Source organism: Mytilus trossulus, chromosome 2 (genome assembly GCF_036588685.1).
Source record: "Mytilus trossulus isolate FHL-02 chromosome 2, PNRI_Mtr1.1.1.hap1, whole genome shotgun sequence".
In the NCBI taxonomy this organism is placed as follows: domain Eukaryota; kingdom Metazoa; phylum Mollusca; class Bivalvia; order Mytilida; family Mytilidae; genus Mytilus; species Mytilus trossulus.
The window spans coordinates 46,082,175-46,102,992 of NC_086374.1; the positions used below are offsets into that span (position 1 = coordinate 46,082,175).

A 20,818-nucleotide genomic window follows, 5' to 3' on the forward strand; every position below is an offset into this window, starting at 1 on the left:
AAAATCATGAAAATACTTCAATGAAAATTCAAAACGTATAGTCCCTAATCAAATGGCGAAAATAAAAGCTCAAAAACGTCAAACAAATGGGATAACAACTGGCATAATACTTGATACGGCCATTTTCGATTGAAGGAAAATGGATAAAACCTGGTTTTAAAGCTAGATAAATCTCTCACTTGTATGTCTATTGCATAAATTTCCATTATATTGACATCGACGTGTGAACAAAACATATAATAGGTTGAAATGTCAAAATTAGGGGAACAGCAGTCAAACTTGTGTTCTATCTTAATTACCACAAAAATAAGCAAATATGGCACAAAGACAAACCTGAAGGCATATAATAGACAAATTACATTAGCAAAATCTAAAGACAAGAATACAATCATTTACCACAATAACACAATAACAGGATATGAAGATATTGATAATTGTTTAGGCATTGCTTGTGAAATGCATCTCTATTTAAACATGTTTAGACTTACTTTTAATTAAAAAATTCTGAAATAAGTCTACAAATGTACAAAAAGTACGTGAAAATCGACGAGATTTAATTTACTCTTTCACGAGAATTAATCCTCAGAAATTTAATAACAAATTAGATGTTATTGCTGTAAATATTTCAATTTGATGGTTTGATTCGATGTTCATTCGGTTCCATCAGTTTTTGTTTTAAATCTTGATTTGTATCTTCATTATGAATTGATGAGATTTGAATATCAGGTAATTACTGTTGCCTCTAAATAAATATGCCCTCTGTGATTTTTTTTTTTAAATGGATTATTTATCTTCAATATATTTTGAAATAAAATAGTTTTACATCAAAAATCTATTTTTGTGATATAAAAGTGATGACGCGTCTATCTAAACGCATAATCTCTAGTGCCTTTTCCCTAATGGTCATACACACGTTGACGTAGCTGATACATTTCTCATGTTTCATTAGTCTGTGCAGCTCTCACCGCTTTCTTTTAAATAGATACATTAACTACAGGTGTCACTGTTTGGTGTCAGGACATTGCTTTTGCTTAGATTAATCAATAAATATTTCATTTGCTTGAGCTGTTAGCGATAGTGCTATTAGCTTGCTCTGTGTTCTAATTAGATAAAATGTCAACGTTGTGTAAGAAGGATCGATACCGGTGTGTGTTGGTATTTACTAAGAATGGAGGAAGATGAGATAACATTGAATGTTGGAGGGACATTATTTGTTACATTTCGGGAAACTTTAAGTAAATATCCTACTACTAAACTTGGTTCTCTGAGTGACAGCTCTCCATATTACCGGAAACGTAAAAATTATTATTTCTTTGATCGTAATCCAGATTTATTTAATACAATCTTAGATTTTTATCGAAATGACATTCTTCATTTTCCAAGTCATGTTTGTAGTGGATTATGGCATCAAGAGTTACGTTACTGGGGACTCTCAGTCAGTGCAATCTCAGAATGTTGTTACTCTACATATGTTAAATATAGCAATGATGACATAGTTATACAAAATCTTCGTCGAACTTTAGATGAGGGAAGTGAATTCACTCAGGGACATATATCACTGAATACTAGCGATAGCAAAAGTGATTTGGACGTTAGTAATCCTTCCGATCAGTCGCTTAACCTGCGAAGTAAATTCTGGAGATGTCTATCCAATCCACGGTCTTCCACAATAGCACAGGTAATTTTCAATTTAGCAACAAATCAATTGCTTACTCCATTTTGAGCATTATAGTACAAATCACTAAAGATCAAAAGATTTGTTAATCATGAGAGACAACGTGTTTTTGTCAGATTAATCATTATTTACGGTTGATCGTCATACTTAATACTAAATCAAATATCTAAAATGAAGATCAGCTTAGCAAACGTAGTTGTCAATTTGCTGATATTATTTATGAATATCGACAAAACATTCTAAATTGAAGTACGAATTTTAATTCTTATTTCTGTTCTGATAAACAGAAATTCGATTCGATTTTCCCGCGACTTTTAAATAAAGAAATGTTATATACCAAAAACTATAGATATATGCAATGATGTGTGTATGTCTAATGATTGCCCAATGTCCTACTTGTATGCTTATTTTGTTATGCTAATGAATAAACAGTAGGTCATTTAGAACTATGTTTGGCCCCAAAAATGGTTAAAACAATATTTATAATTTCCTTAATGTATCAACCTCTTCATATTACTCAGCTACGAAAATAATAATCATTCTGTATTTAAATTTCATTTTAAATTGTTTCTAAAACGTGTAGAGACAAATGTTTGAAAATAGAAAACTTATAAATTTCGTACAATCATCTTGATTTGCCTTTTCAAGAACGCTCATATATAAACATTGGATAGCCAGGAATTTATAAATACGTAGACACATAAAGGAATTCTATATCAGCAAATCGGAACAAAAAAGAATAGCACAATTTATCTTAAGATTTGTAACCTGAGTTTCTTAGTAATTTTGAAATTTATCGAACTAACATTCAACTTGCAGTGGTTTCTAACCAGTTCTAGTAAAACAAAATGTAATAAATATCTTTGGTTAAAACGGTTTTTTCTTGATGAAGAGTGCGTCGAGCAAAAGAAAACATAAGCAGATAGGTCAAACTGTCATTGGAAAAGAGGTCTGACCAAAATCCTATCCTCTTTTTTTCGATTGTGACAGAACGTTAACGCAATAAGACTAATCACCAAATGTGCACTTCCTTTATACAACCTTCCGTTTGTCCCTAGTGGCACACCTGATATCCCACCCTTGAGTTCGTTATTGTTGAGGTTCATGTTGTCCAGTCTTAATGATTTTTAAGTAGTATTTAGTCTTTTCGGCGTCTTTCGTGTTTGCCATGACGTTGTCAAATGGTAAAATAAAACAAATACCGAATTCATAGGTAAATTTATCTTTGACTTATGGGTTTTAAATTTCCCTTTGATATCTTTCGCATATTTTGGCAAAAGTTTATATGTATGTTACATTGCACAATAATATTTCAAAGCGGGAACTATTTACTTCTCAAAGAAGTCAAGTTACATGGATTTAAAGATTTTTGAAGTAAGACTGTATATGAAAGTAATGGTGTAAATATATGCATTATCCTATATCACGACCAAAGAGAATCAATGGAAGCTTGTAGTATATGATAACTGTATTTATCCTTCAAAGTGTTGTATGGATAACCAAGGATCTGAATTGGGTTTACAAAGTAGAGAATCATGGGCACGACGTGAAGAATAAAGGGCAAGAAAATTAAGAATAGAAAACAAATAGAATAAAAAAAAATGAAAATAACAGGTTGCTTGATACATGTATAAAGAATAGAGCAGCTTATGCGCTAAAAGTAAACGAAGAAGGTTCATCAATAAACACATAGAGTAACGAATGGATTGTTTTAAAAGTACGATCGTCAATTGTGAAGCAAGTTCCACAGTTTTGTTGTTAACCTTAAAATAATACTTAGAAATATTCACTTCTTACTATCAAGATAAAATCAAAAAACAAATACAAGGGAAGTTCAAAACTAGTTAGTACTTTATATTTATAATTGATGGTATGTAAAGACATCTTGCGTTAATATAACTAAAAGTTTACTGTGATAATTCTCTTCATTAAGAAACAACAACATAATTGTGATATAATACACAAGAAATGTACATAATACTCGAAAACACTTAACATAACTCAACATCTACAAGATCCAAGGGTTTACTAGAAAAGAAATCACAAAGAAAGGAATGTTGGTTTGAAGTACATAAACAATCTATCGTAACAGAAAAAAAACACAATACCATGGAAAAAAATAAAAACGAAAAAAAGAGCATCACCGGTCCACAAAACACTACACAATGAACAACACACACCCAACCATCGATGCTATTGTTCCACATATTACACCCATCTGGTCACTCTTAGCAAATGCATTTTCAGTGAAAATTTTACTTCTAGCTCTGTGATATCATAATCGAAAGAAAGGTACGTGATTGTTGCTATATCCATGGCTATATGCGACACAGATATTTAGTAAAAGAAGAGAGGGATGAAATGTACCAAAGGGACAGTCTAACTCATAAATCTAAAACAAACTGACAACGCCATGGCTAAAAATGAAAAAGACAAACAGAAAAACAATAGTACATTTGACACAACATAGAAAACTAAAGAATAAACAACACGAACCCCACCACCATCATAGTTCAACATAAAAACTAAAGAATAAACAACACGAACCCCACCAAAAACTGGGGGTGATCGCAGGTGCTCCGGTAGGGTAAGCAGATCCTGCTCCACATGTGGCACCCGTCGTGTTGCTTATGTGATTACACATCCGGTAAAAAGTCTAATTCGGTAGGTCACATTCATGAAAGGGAAGGGGGTAGTAGTTACGACTTAAGGCACATATCCGATATCATTTGTGAAACGGTTATTCCATAACGGTCAACCAACTCGTGATGGCGTCCGTAAAATTTACAAAGGGATGATTTCAACTTTACCATTTGGAACTCTTTGTTTAATAGCTTCCTTGTGTAACGTTCATCTATATATTGATGGCGTTGGTATATCTGCGAAGTCTTTGAATTCAACTTTACAATTAGATTCAGAAACTTCCTTGTGAGCATCAACCCTGTTTCAAGTAAAACATGATCATGTTAAAACGAACGTTCAATCAAATCATATCAACTTGAAAAGATTAACTGCATATGGAGGCTTTGCATGAATGATGCGACATATAAATTAAGAGCGCATAGAATAAACAATGTCATTCAGATGGGACAAATAGTCTATCATACATACATTAATTCCATTAATGCAACACGTGTGTTACGGTATTTCTCCACTCCAGGCCACCGTTTCACAAAGCCTTCTTAACTTACGATGATAGTATCAGTTTACGATAGGTTTACGTGTGGTTCTACGTTCTAAATTTTGATATTTAAATCGCGAGGCTTGTCGAGTATTTTAAATAATAAAAATCAAACTGTTGAGAATGGAGAAATATCGTAATACACGAGTTATCGTGGTGGAGTCTGTAATTTTCTCTAATGATTTTTGTTCCTTCCTTTTCAAAGATTTGTAGAAGACTGTGTTCTTTATATGCGACGTCAGCAGGCATGGTCGCCTTTTGTCCGGACGTTACAATAGGCAATTCAGAAGAGCATTTAACGTCATAATTACATTTCGACCAATCATTTGCGGGAAACAGATACTAGTAGTTAACTTGAGAGGAGAAATATAGATTCTACAACTGCAACAAGTATATTAAGATATTTTTCCACTCAAGACAGTTAAATTTTAATATTCAAAGCGCGAGGCTTGCTGAGCTTTTTAAATAATTAAAATTGAACTGTTGAGAGTTGAGAAATATCGTAATACACACAAGTTAAAGTGGTGGAATCTGTTTCTCTAATGATTTTAATCCTTCCTTTTAAAAAATTTGAGGAAAGTTGTGTACTTTTGATGTGACGTCATCATGGATGGTCGTCTTTTTTCATGACGTCACAATAAGAAAATTCAGAAGAAAACAAGAAAATTTAACGTCACAATTAAATTTCAACAAATCATTTGGCGAGAACAGATTTTTCACTAGTGAGGAGACTGAACTATTTTTCTCACACCGGTCAGGAAATATGAAAATAGCTCCAAAATAAGAGAAATATGTTTCTCACATCGCACAAGAAATGTGAAAAAAGCACAGACATTAGAGAAATGTAATGAAATATTTGAAATTCGGTTTATGCGTTCAAATCGTGAGTCGTGCTTTTTTATAACTACAACAGAAAATAACGAAAATGCTTTATTTTGTAATTTACTCTTTAATTATATAAAAAAAAATTGCTATAAGGCTGCTCTGTATGGTAAAATATGTCAGCTATGACATATTTATGAACTTCAAAGAAATATAAGATATGACAATATGTTGCTGTCTAAAGATTTAAGAGAATTCAATTAGTTGTTAAAAGTCACGGGCTGGTCGTAAATTTAAAATGCACGGTGGGTGAACGAGTAATAGTCTTTTTTTTGCACTATACAAGGTTTTTGTTAAATGTGCATAGTTAGAAGTAGTAAATGTATCAGATAGTCGGTATGATATATGCAATACATAGTTCGTCTCACTGCTATAAAGTTGACAATAATAAGTCAATGTAGGCCTGTGTAAACTGTATCAGTAAACTTCGATGACACTATAGTCATGTAAAGAAAAAAATAACAGTTTAAACCAAATAAAACCAATGACCGAATAATGACGTTGATAATATCAAACAATATCCCTGGACATTATTGCGTGGAAATTGGAATGTAAAAAGAATTACTTAGTATAGAAAAATTTCATCGTTGTCCATAATTGCAAAAGATTGACTATCAAGCATCGATCACATATCAAATGAAAAAAGTATGAACGAGCAACACCCTATATTAAAATATCGGCAATAAAAACCTCATGAATTTTGAATCAAATGTCATTACAGCGTCTGTCATTGGAGATTATACGCTTCACAAACAATTCAACCCCAGTTGTAATAATCATTGAATAAATTAACGAATATCAATTAACTCGAAATACCACAATTATAAATTGTCATACAAAGCTTTAATAAATGTTACCCTGTGTGAAATAGAACTTGCTATATTTCCCTCATGCATTTCATGTTTTTATTATTTATGCCATTATTATAAACCCAAAACTGACATTTTCTAAAAGAAGTCGATTACTATCTCTATGTATTACGTTTAATCATTTACAATCTGTTAAGGATTCAGGGATGTTCCGTGTCATCAAAACTAGGATTATAGTTGATATCGAACAAAAATGTAAAAATCCAATACTCGTAGAAAATTTAAAGAAAACTTCGACATACTTAATTAACAACCTTGCAATACTGGTCAAAATGATCAATAATATTGACACATATAAACACAATAAATAATTCAATCTTAAATGTCTGCAAAACAAATCGCATTTAATGGTGTTTTGATTTTCTATCTATTTCTTAGAGCAAATGGTTCAATGTACTTCAAACATACTCAATACCATCACAGTTACACATGTAACAGGATTTAAATTTTGAATTTGCGCCAGACGTGCGTTTTGTCTAAAAAAAAAAAGACCCATCGGTGACGCTCGAATAAAAAATGTTAAAAAGACCAAATAAAGTACGACGTTGAAGCGCATTGAGGACCAACAATCCTAAACCGTTTCAACAATACCTTGGAAGTCCGGCATGTCTAGCAGTGTTATTACTTTTAGTTAATTATGCAATATTATCAGTTGGGTTAATGCTTTTTTAAAACTCTAAAATATAAGAACAATGCATATAATTCTATAATTGCTTTTTGTCAGAAAAATTAAAAAATATGTTAGTGGAACTGTTTAATGGTCATATGGGAATATTTATACAGTATATTACTATGTATATGTATTTTTATTGTTCTTAGATAACCCTGAATAATTGGGTTATTACAAAACCAGTGTAAACCACCCACAATTAATGATTGGGATCTTGCAAAACCAGTTTAAACCAACCATAATGAAAGATTGGGATCTTGCAGAATCATATTAGACCAATCAGAAATCAATATGTTATCAAAGATCTGGAATATAGTCAACATATTGTCGTAGTTATTAAAAGAAATTGTTCGCATAGGAATATGTTTATTGTTGGTAAAGTATCATCTCTAGGGGATTATTAGTGTTTGGCACAAGATGAAAACGCTCACATGTATCTTTCACTCAAAGCCATAGGTGTTCCTATTAATTCAATCATGTTGTTTGATGGCTTCCTCTCTGAATACAACCCACGTATCTATAATACTAAAATTACGAAGTCCAATTTTTCAGCCGTCATCACGTAAAAACGACGAATCAAAGAATTCAACTTTATATATCACTAATATAGTACAAAGGTGTAGATTGAAAATTACACCACTCCAGGCCCTTTTGTTTTCCACGTAATTAATATTGCCAATAATTAAGAAGTTCCGGGTCGAGTCCGATACCGATACAAATAGTATATTCAACTGTTACCTATTACCTAATCTGTACGTTCCGCATCTGACAGGCGCACCACCAAACGGTGTATTCAGGGTTGATATGCCATATACACGGGTCATAATCACAGGATTGACACTACTAAATTGTCAAATAGCTACCTATTGTAGTATTTTAATCAGTAAGACTTTCTAAGATAACAAGACTAAAAATGCCATGTCTGAAAAAATAATCAGTCAAGAAAAAGAAATTGCAAATAACTATCAAAATATTTGTAAACTGTTCATACAAGTAAACCGCCTAGAAAAGTGTTGCAAAGATCGTATTGATCAAATCAAGGAACAGGACAAGGAGCTCGATGCACAATGTAATGCAATAAAAGATCTCGAGACTCGACTTGAAAATCAGGAGCAATACTCCAGACGAACCAGCGTCAGATTCCATAATGTTCCAGTCCCTATTGATGAACAAGGTAAAATCAAACACCCAGTGAACACTGACCATTTGATACTTGATATCTGCCAAAACAAAATGAATCTTGACATCAACATCAATGATATTGGCAGGACCCATGTAATAGGGAAGGCACGAAATGGCAAATCGCAAATTATCGCTAGATTTGTTTCGTACCGGAAAAAGCATCTGGTCTATTCGAATAAAAAACTACTAAAATATAATGAAAATGGTACATTTATCACCGAAAATTTGACCAAATTTCGAACCACATTGGTACAATCATTAGCCCAGATGAAATATGATGGTAACATAATTGCCTACTGGACTGCTGATGGAAAAATCTTTGCTAAAAGAACAGAAAATAGCCAGAAAAAAATAATAACTGAATGGGAGGACATTCATGCTCTTCGCCGTCCAATGAGAGACCAAGATGATCAAACTGAGGCACGAGCTAGTGAACCTATACCAGGTCAAAGACCATAAGTTCATATTTACTTTCTCTGACAATGTCGAGACTATGTGTAGATTTGCTACAACTTTGTATGTCCTATTTGGTTGTGAATCTGTGGTTTCAGTCTTAATACAGTAACTCAATATTTGTGCTAAATATTGCAAAACAAATCAATTTCATCCAATTTTTTGTATAACCAATCGGCATAATGCTATTTGATTATAAGACAGTCAATGTTAAAGCGTTCAAAAATGTTTTAAACAGTCAGTGTCAGTATCTCTCCAGGACAGCTTTTTTCTTTAATTTTATATATCTATAACCAATCATGGTTTATTTCTCAAAAACTTCTATAAAGCATAAAGTTTATGATTTTCCATGTTAAATAAAAAAAAAAAAATCGCTTTTGAATAAATCACCAGTCCTACTAATACTTAAAAAAAAAAAAAGGATATGTAAATTTTGATTATCATGCATGTTAATTTGACAACAAAATTGTATATTATGTAACTTATTAACAACAGTTATTATAGTCCAAATATAGTCTCTATTGTGGGTTGTATTTATAGGTTATTGTCTCAATAATATGTATATCAAGACGTGTTCCTTTGAATGCGAATATACACCCAAGTCATTTCCTAAACATGTTATATTATATTTTATGTAATGTTATACCGGTACTGTAAAAAAAAAAAGAAGTAATTTCAGATTAAAATTGGATGCTTGGTAGTAGCATCCACGTACACATATTAGTAATGCTATCACACAAAAAAAAAAATGTCCCGTTTTACTTACTATTATTCCAATTGTTCTTTTTATTCAAGTCTAAATTGATAATGTAGTTTTCGTTTCAATTCCATCATGTAAAAACGTAAATAAACAAGGCCAATTGATTAATGGTGTTAACATAAACTACAATGTAGGATTATTTTTTTTTTTGGGGGGGGGGGGGGGTGAACAGTCCACATGCATGTATCTTACATTTATATATCATTCAATACTTCAGAGTAAAATCATGTTGAGGTATAAGTATCGTTTGTATTTCTCTCTTCACCGTATTTCGCTTTAATAACATAATGTTAAAATTATTTATATATCCAAAATTTACCCCAACTTCAAAGTAAGAATGTTGTAAACATATCTTCATCATCCCTATTTATGTAATTTGTATATAAATCCCATAGCCAACAAAAATGACTTTCCACATCTATTTGTATTTTTCTCTTTCAATTTTGTTTATACTTTGTGTTATTTTGTATATATTTTTTCATTTTGTTTCTATGATGATGATGATGCTGCTGTATGTGTATTTGTATGTATGCTTGGATCGTGTGGCTGCCAACTGCTTTAACTTATTTGCTATACTGAACCCAAATGGGTAACAGTATAGAAGACTATAGGGCAGCCATAGGTTCATTTCATATGACAAGAAAAAAGACTTTTAAATTTTTCGACTTTCGGTCAAGTTCATATTACGAAATATTGATAAACAACTTACGCTGTACTTGTTTAATCTTCTCACTTTTTCTTCTACAATCAGTAAATCCAAACATCGACATAGTTTTTCTGTTTTTTGTACTTCACTTAATCCTAATTATAGGGAATATTGAAACAAATCCTGGTCCTTGTGAAATGAAGGAATCGAATACACCTTTAACGGTCAATGAAAAAACTATTTCTATATGCACTTTAAATATCCGTAGTATAAGGAATAAACTAAAGTTTTTAGACAATTTCAGCGATGAATTTGATATTTTAACTCTCACAGAGACTCACCTAGATCCAAATATATGCGACAAAGACATCGAACTTAATTCATTTTCAAACAAAATCATCAGAAAAGATCGTAACAATTTTGGCGGCGGCCTTCTCATCTATGTTAAAGACGATATTGGTATTCTCCGTAGAAATGATCTTGAAAATCAATCAGATGAAACTCTCTGGGTTGAAATCCGTGCGAAAGGTCAAACATTCTTACTCTGCAATACCTATCGACCTCCCGAATCGAACGACGGTCATTATTGGACACGCTTAAATCATGCAATAGGATTGGCTTATCAATTCAATGAAAATATTGTGATTACGGGTGATTTGAACAGTGATTTATTCAAGGCGCAAAACAACAAATTAATTGAAATCTTAAATATATTTAATTTACGAAATGTTATTGATAAACCAACTCGAGTGACAAATCACAGTAGCACACTACTTGATCCCATTATTTTAAGTGACACTTTGTCGTACTTTATCTCAGATGTTTTACCAACGCCTTCTAATATAAGTGACCACGATGCGCCAATAATTTTTCTCGAGTGTCCGACACCTATTACACGTTCGTATAAAAGAGAAATTTGGATATATGAAAAAGTTGACAAAGTTAAATTCTCAGAAAAAATGGACGACGTAGACTGGAATGCACTGCTTCCTGATAATAAAGACGTGGACGAACTATCTGGAATATTTACTGAAACATTCTTAAATATCGCGAGGGAGTGCATTCCCACTAAATTAGTTACTATACGTAGTTCTGATAAACCATGGTTTAATGGTGAATTAAAACGAGAAATTCGAAAACGAGACCGTTTTAGAAAATATGCCCTGAAATTTAAAAGAGAATCGGATATTGCGAAGTACAAGAAACAGAGAAACAGAGTTAACAATTTAAAAAAACTTGCCAAGGAAAGATTTGAAACTAATTTAGATAACCTTATATTGAGTAATGCCCCAAATTCAAAAAACTATTGGAAAATAATGAAAATGTTGATAAAGTCGAATAAGAGTTCAAATAATATTCCTCCTCTACAAAACATAATAAAAGATGAGGAGTTCAGTGACATAGTTTATGAGGATAGCGAGAAGTGTGACTTATTGAACAAATACTTTGGTTTGATATCTAAACTCGAGGAAGAAAATGTTCCCATTCCAGAGTTTAAAGAAAAAACCAATACTTATATTCAAAATTTATACATAAATCAAAATGAAATAATTGATATTATTAAAACTATTGATCCGAATAAGGCATCAGGACCAGATTTGATTAGTCACAGAATGCTGAAAATTTGCCCTAAGAAAGTGGCGGTTCCTTTACAAATAATATTAAATAAATCCCTCCAACAATGTAAGTATCCGTCTAGCTGGAAGATTGCAAATGTTATTGCTATTTTTAAGAAAGGTGATTCGTCATTACCTTCAAACTATAGACCAATTTCGTTAATAAGCTGTGTAGGTAAAATCATGGAACGAATTGTCTTTAAACATGTATATAATCATTTACATATGAATAAATTAATTTATGAATATCAGTCTGGATTTTTGCCAAAAAATTCAACTGTACATCAGCTATTAGAAATGTATAATTGTATTCTTAACTCACTAGAAAAGAAGGAAATAAATTGTTTTGTCTTTTGTGATTTTTCGAGAGCTTTTGACAAGGTTTGGCATAGAGGACTCTTGCATAAAATGAAAGCTTACGGAATACATGGTAATCTACTTAACTGGTTTGAGAGTTATCTTTGTGATAGGCAACAAAAAGTTGTGATTAATACATCATCATCCTCATTTTGCAGTCTTTCAGCTGGAGTACCTCAAGGCTCAGTACTTGGTCCCTTATTATTCATAATATATATAAATGACATTGCAGAGAAACTCACATCTCTAACTAGACTCTATGCGGATGACACTTCGTTTAATTACTCGGGGAACGACCAAGAGCAAATAAAAACTGTTATTGATCGTGACCTCGAAGAGCTAAACGAGTGGTCACGGAGGTGGCTAATGTCTTTTAATCCAGACAAAACAGAAATAATGATTTTTTCAAATAAAGATGCACCCGTTTTAAAATTCTGCTTAAATGATAAAGAAATCCCTATAACAAAATGTCACAAACACCTTGGGGTAACGTTTTGCTCTGATGCTCGGTGGAACAGTCATATAGACAATCTGATTATCAGTGTTACGAAACATCTAAATATCCTGAGAAAACTCAAGTATCAGCTTTGTAGGAAAAACTTAGAAAAACTCTATTTAGTATTTATAAGACCAATTTTTGAATATGCAACTGAAGTTTGGGATAATTGCGGGATAGGATATGTTAATAAACTTGAAAGTTTGCAGCTAGAAGCTGCTAGAATAGTTACTGGTTTGCCTATATTTACAAAATCTGAAATTCTGTATGAGGAAATTGGGTGGGAAACTTTAGCTGACAGGAGGAAAAGACGAAAATTACAAATGTTTTATAACATTCAACATAACCAAGCTCCGGATTATCTATGCAAACTTGTTCCACCTAGTGTACAGAGCACAACTACATATCCCTTGAGAAATGGCAATGACATCATTGTTCCTTTTTGTAGATTATCTCTTACTAAAGAATCTTTTATACAATCAACTATTAACCTATGGAATCATACCGATTTGTCCCTTCGAAAATCAGACTCTATAGCAAAGTTTAAAAACCAATTAAAAAGGTTAAATACCACAAATAAAGATGTACCAAAACACTTTCTATATGGACCGAGGAAACTAAATATGATTTTAACACAATTCAGATGCTACTCATCTTTCTTGAACTATGACTTGTTTAGAGTCAATATAATTGCTGATCCATCTTGCTTTTGTGGATGTAACATTGAGACTGTACACCATTTCCTTTTCGACTGCTCTTTATATATACACCAGAGAGAAATTCTGATGAATAATCTAAGATGGCTTCCTGATGACCTTATATTAAATGTTAAGTTACTTACATCTGGTAATCCGAATCTCTCGTATGAACAAAATGTGAATATATTCAAACACGTATTCGAATTTATCAAAAGGTCTGAGAGATTTCTTGTTATGTAGAAAATGTATTTACGTTAAATTCACGTCATCATCATCATCATCATCATCAACGTTTTCAATGTTTACATCTACTTCTGTTTCATTTGTTTTTCTCAATTGATAGACTCGTAAAATATTGTTTATTTTGATATTGCATGCTCATATTAATATTGTATTGTAAATTATTGTCATTCGGAGCGGACTTCATAAGTATGGCTTACTTGTGTCCAATCCATTTTACTTTGAGTAAATAAAATATGTTTAAACTAAACTAAAAATGAGGAACAGTTTTCAATTTGTTAGTGGGCATACATGACGTAAAACAGCGAATCAAAGAATTCATCTTTATTTATAACTAATATAGGACAATGATGTTGATTAAAAAATACTCCATTCCAGGACCTTTTGTTTTCCCAATAATTAATATTACCAATAATTGTTCCAGTTCGACGGGTTCAAACAGAGAGATTTGAAAGCAGAGAAAAACTGTGTATCTTATAATCGGCATGACTTTATCAGATGACAATACTAATACTAAAATAAGGCTTGCGCATAGTTATATACCTTAATTCAGTCACGGACCCGCGATATCACGGGTGTGTTCTAGTATTTTTTATATTTATAAAATAAAATTGATATGGATTTTGTGGTCATAAGATGATACTTTATCAAACACTTTGTATGGTGTTTTTTAATTTTTTATTAGGATTATAGCACATTGTTGACAATGTCACCAGTGACAATGACTGCTGTATTTTTGACATTTATACCTATACACTGTGACCTGGAAAAAAATAATGCAACACTTCCATCGAAAACAATGTAAAATGACATGATTGTTGAATGTGTATAATTTGGGTTTTACCAAATATATTTGATCCGTTTATGGTTTAAAATTGAATTTGTACTTACATTCGAAAAGTTCTGAATGAGTTTCATGGATTAAAAACTGTATTTGTTGCAGAACCAATGTTTTGGAAAAAAAATAGTCCTGCAAAATGTGTATTTTTATTTGTATATGAAAAGTGCAAAAAACTATTTCAGTGCAGCTGTTATGTCATATTTCAGTGCAGCATCAATATTATATGAAAAGTAAGTTAATACCATGAATTCAATTTAAAACCAGAAACGGATCAAAAGTGTTTAGCAGAACCCAAATTATACTCATTCTACAATCATGTCATTTTACATTGTTTTCATGGAAGTGTTGCAATACTTTTTTATGTTTGTTTTGTTCACGCGTCGTTGTCAATATAATGGAATGCGACGGTCATACACATGTGAGGTTCAGCTAGCTATAAAATCAGGTTCAATCCACCATTTTCTACATAAGAAAATGTCTGTACCAAGTCAGGAATATATCAGTTGTTATCCTTGGGCTTTTGATTTTGCCATTTGATTAGGAACTTTCCGTTTTGAATTTTCCTCGGAGCTCACCATTTTTGTGAATTCCCCTATAACAGAAAACACGAATGTTTCAATTTTTGTATATACGCAAGTTACTGACACTGTAGATTCTCCAGAGCTTAAAAACTCTACGTTTGTATTATCCAGGTATCCAAGATCCACACTAATACTTGCATTACATTTGTATAACAATGAGATATGATTGACAAAATGAAAACTATCATTCATTTACAAATAAGGTAGATACAAAAGTAAGGCGTAAGATCTCAAAGGGACATGCAAACTCAAAGGTCGATAAAAAAAACTGAAAACGCCATGAATAAAGAAGACAAAGATAAAAGGACAAACATTACACAAAACACAACATAGACAATTAAAAACCATGGCAATAAAGGGGAAAGATCTTAAAGATTTACAGTACACAAAACACAACATAAAAAACTAAATACATGGCAATCAAGGGGAAAGATCACAAAGATTTACAGTACACAAAACACAACATAAACAATTAAAACCCATGGCAATAAAGGGGAAAGTTCACAAAGATTTACAGTACACAAAACACAACATAAAAAACTAAATACATGGCAATCAAGGGGAAAGATCACAAAGATTTACAGTACACAAAACACAACATAAACAATTAAAACCCATGGCAATAAAGGGGAAAGTTCACAAAGATTTACAGTACACAAAACACAACATAAAAAAATAAATACATGGCAATAAAGGGGAAAGATCAGAAAGATTTACAGTACACAAAACACAACATAGACAATTAAAAACCATGACAATAAAAGGGAAAGATCACAAAGATTTACAGTACACAAAACACAACATAGACAATTAAAAACCATGACAATAAAGGGGAAAGATCACAAAGATTTACAGTACACAAAACACAACATAAAAAACTAAATACATGGCAATAAAGGGGAAAGATCACAAAGATTTACAGTATACAAAACACAACATAGACAATTAAAAACTATGACAATAAAGGGGAAAGATCACAAAGATTTACAGTACACAAAACACAACATAAAAAACTAAATTCATGGCAATAAAGGGGAAAGATCAAAAAGATTTACAGTACACAAAGCACAACATAGAAAACTAAATACATGGCAATAAAGGGGAAAGATCAAAAGATTAACGTTACACAAAACACAATATAGACAATTAAAAACCATGGCAATAAAGGGGAAAGATCACAAAGATTTACAGTACACAAAACACAACATAGACAATTAAAAACCATGACAATAAAGGGGAAAGATCACAAAGATTTACAGTACACAAAACACAACATAAAAACCAAAATACATGGCAATAATGGGAAAAGATCAAAAGACACACAGTACACAAAATACAACATAGAAAAATAAATACATGGCAATAATGGGAAAAGATCAAAAGACACACAGTACACAAAATACAACATAGTAAACTAAATACATGGCAATAATGGGAAAAGATCAAAAGACACATAGTACACAAAATACAACATAGAAAAATAAATACATGGCAATAATGGGAAAAGATCAAAAGACAAACAGTACACAAAATACAACATAGAAAACTAAATACATTGCAAAAAAGGGGAAAGATCATAAAGGCACACAGTACACAAAACACAACATAGACGCACAATGACGCCATCAAAGACCGGTGGTTATCTCAGGTGCTCCAGAAGGGTGTGCAAATCCCACTCCACATGCTCCACCCGTAGTGTTGCTGATGTAAGTACAAACCTGTGATAAATCTAATTTGGTAGGTCATTTTCGGGGTATTAGAAACAGATATTTTCATTACGCACAACCAACTCGTGATGGCGTCCGTAAAATTACGAAGTGGCCATTTCAACTTCTTCACTGCGAACTCTTGGTTTAATAGCTTCCTAGTGAACAGTAACCATCTATCAAGGAAATCATGATATAACATACAAGTTCTGGAATATGGTACCAATATTTGGAGCTTTGTACTGCATAAGTTGTCGCTGACGGAATGTTGTTACATAGAAATGAAAAGCAACTATAACTTAGCATATCATCAATGAGCAAAACCCATTCCATATGGTCAGCTATAAAAGGTCCCAATATGATAAAAGGTAAAATACATCAAACAAAAATCTAACGGCTAGATTTATGTTGAAAAAAAACGAGAACGAATATAATGTGGTACCTTAAAATAGTAGGATACCTAATAAGTTAATTAGGTCATTAAATTCTGGAAACCTAAACCTTAAACTTTATTTCTATGATTGTTAAAAGTGTGTGAAAGAAAAAAGACCGATAAAAATTACAATATTTGTATCATGCTTATGAAGACTGTAAACACCCATATTTCCTATTTTCAAAACAACAGTCATTACAGCAAATAAAACTGAGCTCATAGATAAAAATGAAGATATTTAGACATTGTTTTCCTTTCGATTTATGTCTTGAAGATCAGAGTTACATATTTGTTAATCTGTTCATTTAGCTTTTGGTCCAATATGTTAAAGATGGTTTTCTGACATTAGAAAAACGATATAAAATTATGATGTACAGCCTACAATCGATTGCACAATTTTGTTCCTCCTTATCAAATGTTGTTTTCTCCTTTTCTGAAGTACATCATTAAACATTTATCATCAAACATTCAGAACCATCCATTCGGAAGACAACATTGAAGATTTATCATCAAACATTCACAACCATCAGTTCGGAAGATTTGCGTGACGAATATCGTTAGATCTGCTGTGTAATCGATTTCAATTTTCTGATGTTCGAACAACAAATAAAACGGTAGCAGTTAAATGTTTTCTGTAATAAAAATGTTCATCAAAATAATCAAGCTATAATCATCATCTAAATTGCCAGAGTAAATAATGGAAAAATGTAATAGAAGATGTCCTTGGGTATTTCCTTTATCGATTTTATATAAAAAGATATTTTATATCTGTGTGCCATAATAAAATATTACTATTTGACACAATTGCTTGACTTTTATGTACGTCGTTTTTCTTTGGATGAGTCGGTTTTTGGTTGGTGATGTGATCACGCACTCGTTACAATACATTCAAGATATTTTTCTTATCATTCCTGGTATCCTTAAAATACAATATAATAATTGTCAATTAACAGAGCATGGTAACAAGCGGTTAATACTCATGAAGAGTAACTGCAGCGACCAACCATCTGATTGACTAGCAAAAAAGATCACGTTAAAAAAAGTATATAACAACGTACGTGTTGTTTTCAGGATTAGGACTTTTTTTCAACACTCACCAAAAGTATCAAAAATCAAACCAGATTAGGTCCTTAGAGAAAAAAAGAGAGAACATGGTCATGAAAAAAGGTAAAGAAACGAGATCGGATGGAAAACTTGCAATAGTCGCAAAATGCATCAGAACAAAGCATCAGAAAACATTTTAAAAATATCTTTTTAAGAAAATTTATACATTTGAGAATTATGCAATTGTTATGGAAAATATTTGTATAATGAAATATTTGTCTATTTTGTATTTCAGATTTACAACTGTCTATATTTCCTGATGGTATTTTTATCTGCTTTGCTTGCCATATTTCATACGATTCCAGAGCTGCGATCAGGTGATCGAGACTTCAACACAGATCTGAATAGAACGGAGATATATGCTCTTTTGCGCATCAATACAAACAACCGAAAGGAGGTAGATATGGGTACCAAGGAATTTCCATTATGGATGATAATTTTGGATTTGCTACTGGCAGGGTTTTTCTCCGTTGAATTATTTGTACGTATAATGATTTGTCCAAACAAAAAAGAATTCTTTAGAGATTGGTTGAATATAATGGATGTGATTCTATTTGTAGCTATTTGTATACGTTTTACAATCGAACAAAATCCAGAGTGGTTTTTATTATCGTATGACATCGTCATACTATATGGAGTTACATACAGCGTGACAGTCTTTCGTCTCTTCCGATTTTTTCGATTAGCAAGACAATTTAGTGGTCTTTACGTTCTGTTGTTAGCTTTAAGGTCGAGTTGGAAAGAATTTATTCTTCTTTTCTGTACCGTTTTATTATTTGCTCTTTTATTTGCCAGTTGTATATTCTATGCAGAATATAGAGAACCAACAACTTTTCCTCACATGCTTAGTGGTCTGTGGTGGGCCATTATCACCTTGACAACTGTTGGTTACGGGGATCACGTGCCAAAGTCAGCTGGAGGTCAACTCATTGGATCCATGTGCGCAACTTGTGGAATTATTGTTCTCGCAATGCCGGTTGCCATGATTGTGGCTAATTTCAACGACTATTACCAAAAGAACAAAGATCGTGAAAAATTTAAGGAGCTGTACGATTTTGAACAAAAACGAAAACTTGTAACGCTGGATATGTAGTAAAGCTCCAAAATGTACATGTTTTATCAATGTAGATCAAAAGTGGATTTTAACTTTAGATTCTAAAATGCCTCAATGATAAGTAATTGGATTCATATTTTATTAGGCATACACGATTTTTGTATGTTATCTGATTTAGACAAATTGCCAGGCAAACAATGGCATTGATGGGCATTACTCATAATTTTAGTGATGAAAGGGGTTGATTTTGACATGAGACTTTGATATAAGTGTAGTGGTTGATTGATTACTGGATGGTACCGACCGTGCAAGGGCTATACCAAGTCAAGGTCGTTGAAAACTTTCATCGTCGTACTGGATGGGTAGCTGTTTTTAAAAATGTTAAAAAAAATTAGAACTTCCCTTTTTCTGAATTTGAATTGGAGTTCAGTGGTTCTTTTTGTACCAATTAGTCGTATTTAATACACCATGTACAATGTACACTTAGTCTAAGATCTTGATTTAATACGGTCCTATTACTAACAAAAAAATAAAAATAAAACGGAATAAGGAGAAATGCAATTAGATAAACTAGTAGGGAAATAAAGGGTTTATTTTAACCTATAATCATGGTTTACTTTTTAAATTGTTACTTGGACGGAGAGCTGTCTCATTGGCACTCACACCACATCTTCCTATATCTATTTATGTATTAATGGTAATTCCACAATTCGATTAAAACACAATACCCTTACTAAAAAAACAAAAGGGTTCATTTTTTTTGTTTCTTTATAGTGATTTCCACGATTAAATGGAATGTTTAAGCAAATGGGAATTTTTCAAATACTTGAAAACTTGAAAACACTTAAAAACACTCTCATACAAAATTACACCCATTTTTTTACGAGATTAAGAATTCTTTTATGAATATAAATTGTTTGAAAGATCACCGCTTATGATTAATGATGTGCTAAATATTACATTTTTTGTTTGAATCTTTAATATGTTGAAACGAAGTTACAATATATCAGATGCAAATGGTGTGTCGAGTAGTTTTTGAGTATATTAACCTAATATATACAGTGCTTTATTATCATAACTTCCAATATCATTACATTCATTTGACATTTATATGTATCTAATTATCAATATTTTTTTTTCATCTTTATATGTCGGGATGAAAGTAACATTTTCTACTCTTGTTATAGTTATATAATACTAATTGATTTATAATATATATAAACTTTGTTCCAAAAAATGTGTATTCTTATTCTAATATTTAACATAACATAACTATTACAATGTGTAACTATATGTATGTGATTTCAATGTGATATGTTTGTACTAACCATACATAATAACTTAAGATATATTCTTGATTTTCAAGGGCGTAAT

The 20,818-nt window shown here is 31.9% G+C and overlaps 1 protein-coding gene across 1 annotated transcript; it reads left to right on the forward strand.

The window, feature by feature from the left end:
* The first annotated feature begins 932 nt into the window (after nt 1-932).
* LOC134707376 (potassium voltage-gated channel protein Shaw-like) lies at nt 933-20,577 on the forward strand. Its single transcript, XM_063567086.1, has 2 exons — nt 933-1,678; nt 18,626-20,577. The coding sequence occupies exons 1-2, from the start codon at nt 1,169-1,171 to the stop codon at nt 19,481-19,483; spliced, it is 1,368 nt and encodes a 455-aa protein (XP_063423156.1). The 5' UTR covers nt 933-1,168; the 3' UTR covers nt 19,484-20,577.
* The last annotated feature ends 241 nt before the right edge of the window (nt 20,578-20,818 follow it).

Bases quoted from the DNA above. Each gene is read 5' to 3' on its own strand.
- LOC134707376 (XM_063567086.1), top strand. From the start codon at position 1,169: ATGGAGGAAGATGAGATAACATTGAATGTTGGAGGGACATTATTTGTT. The intron at 1,679-18,625 runs GTAATTTTCAAT...TTTGTATTTCAG, and splicing joins GGTCTTCCACAATAGCACAG to ATTTACAACTGTCTATATTT.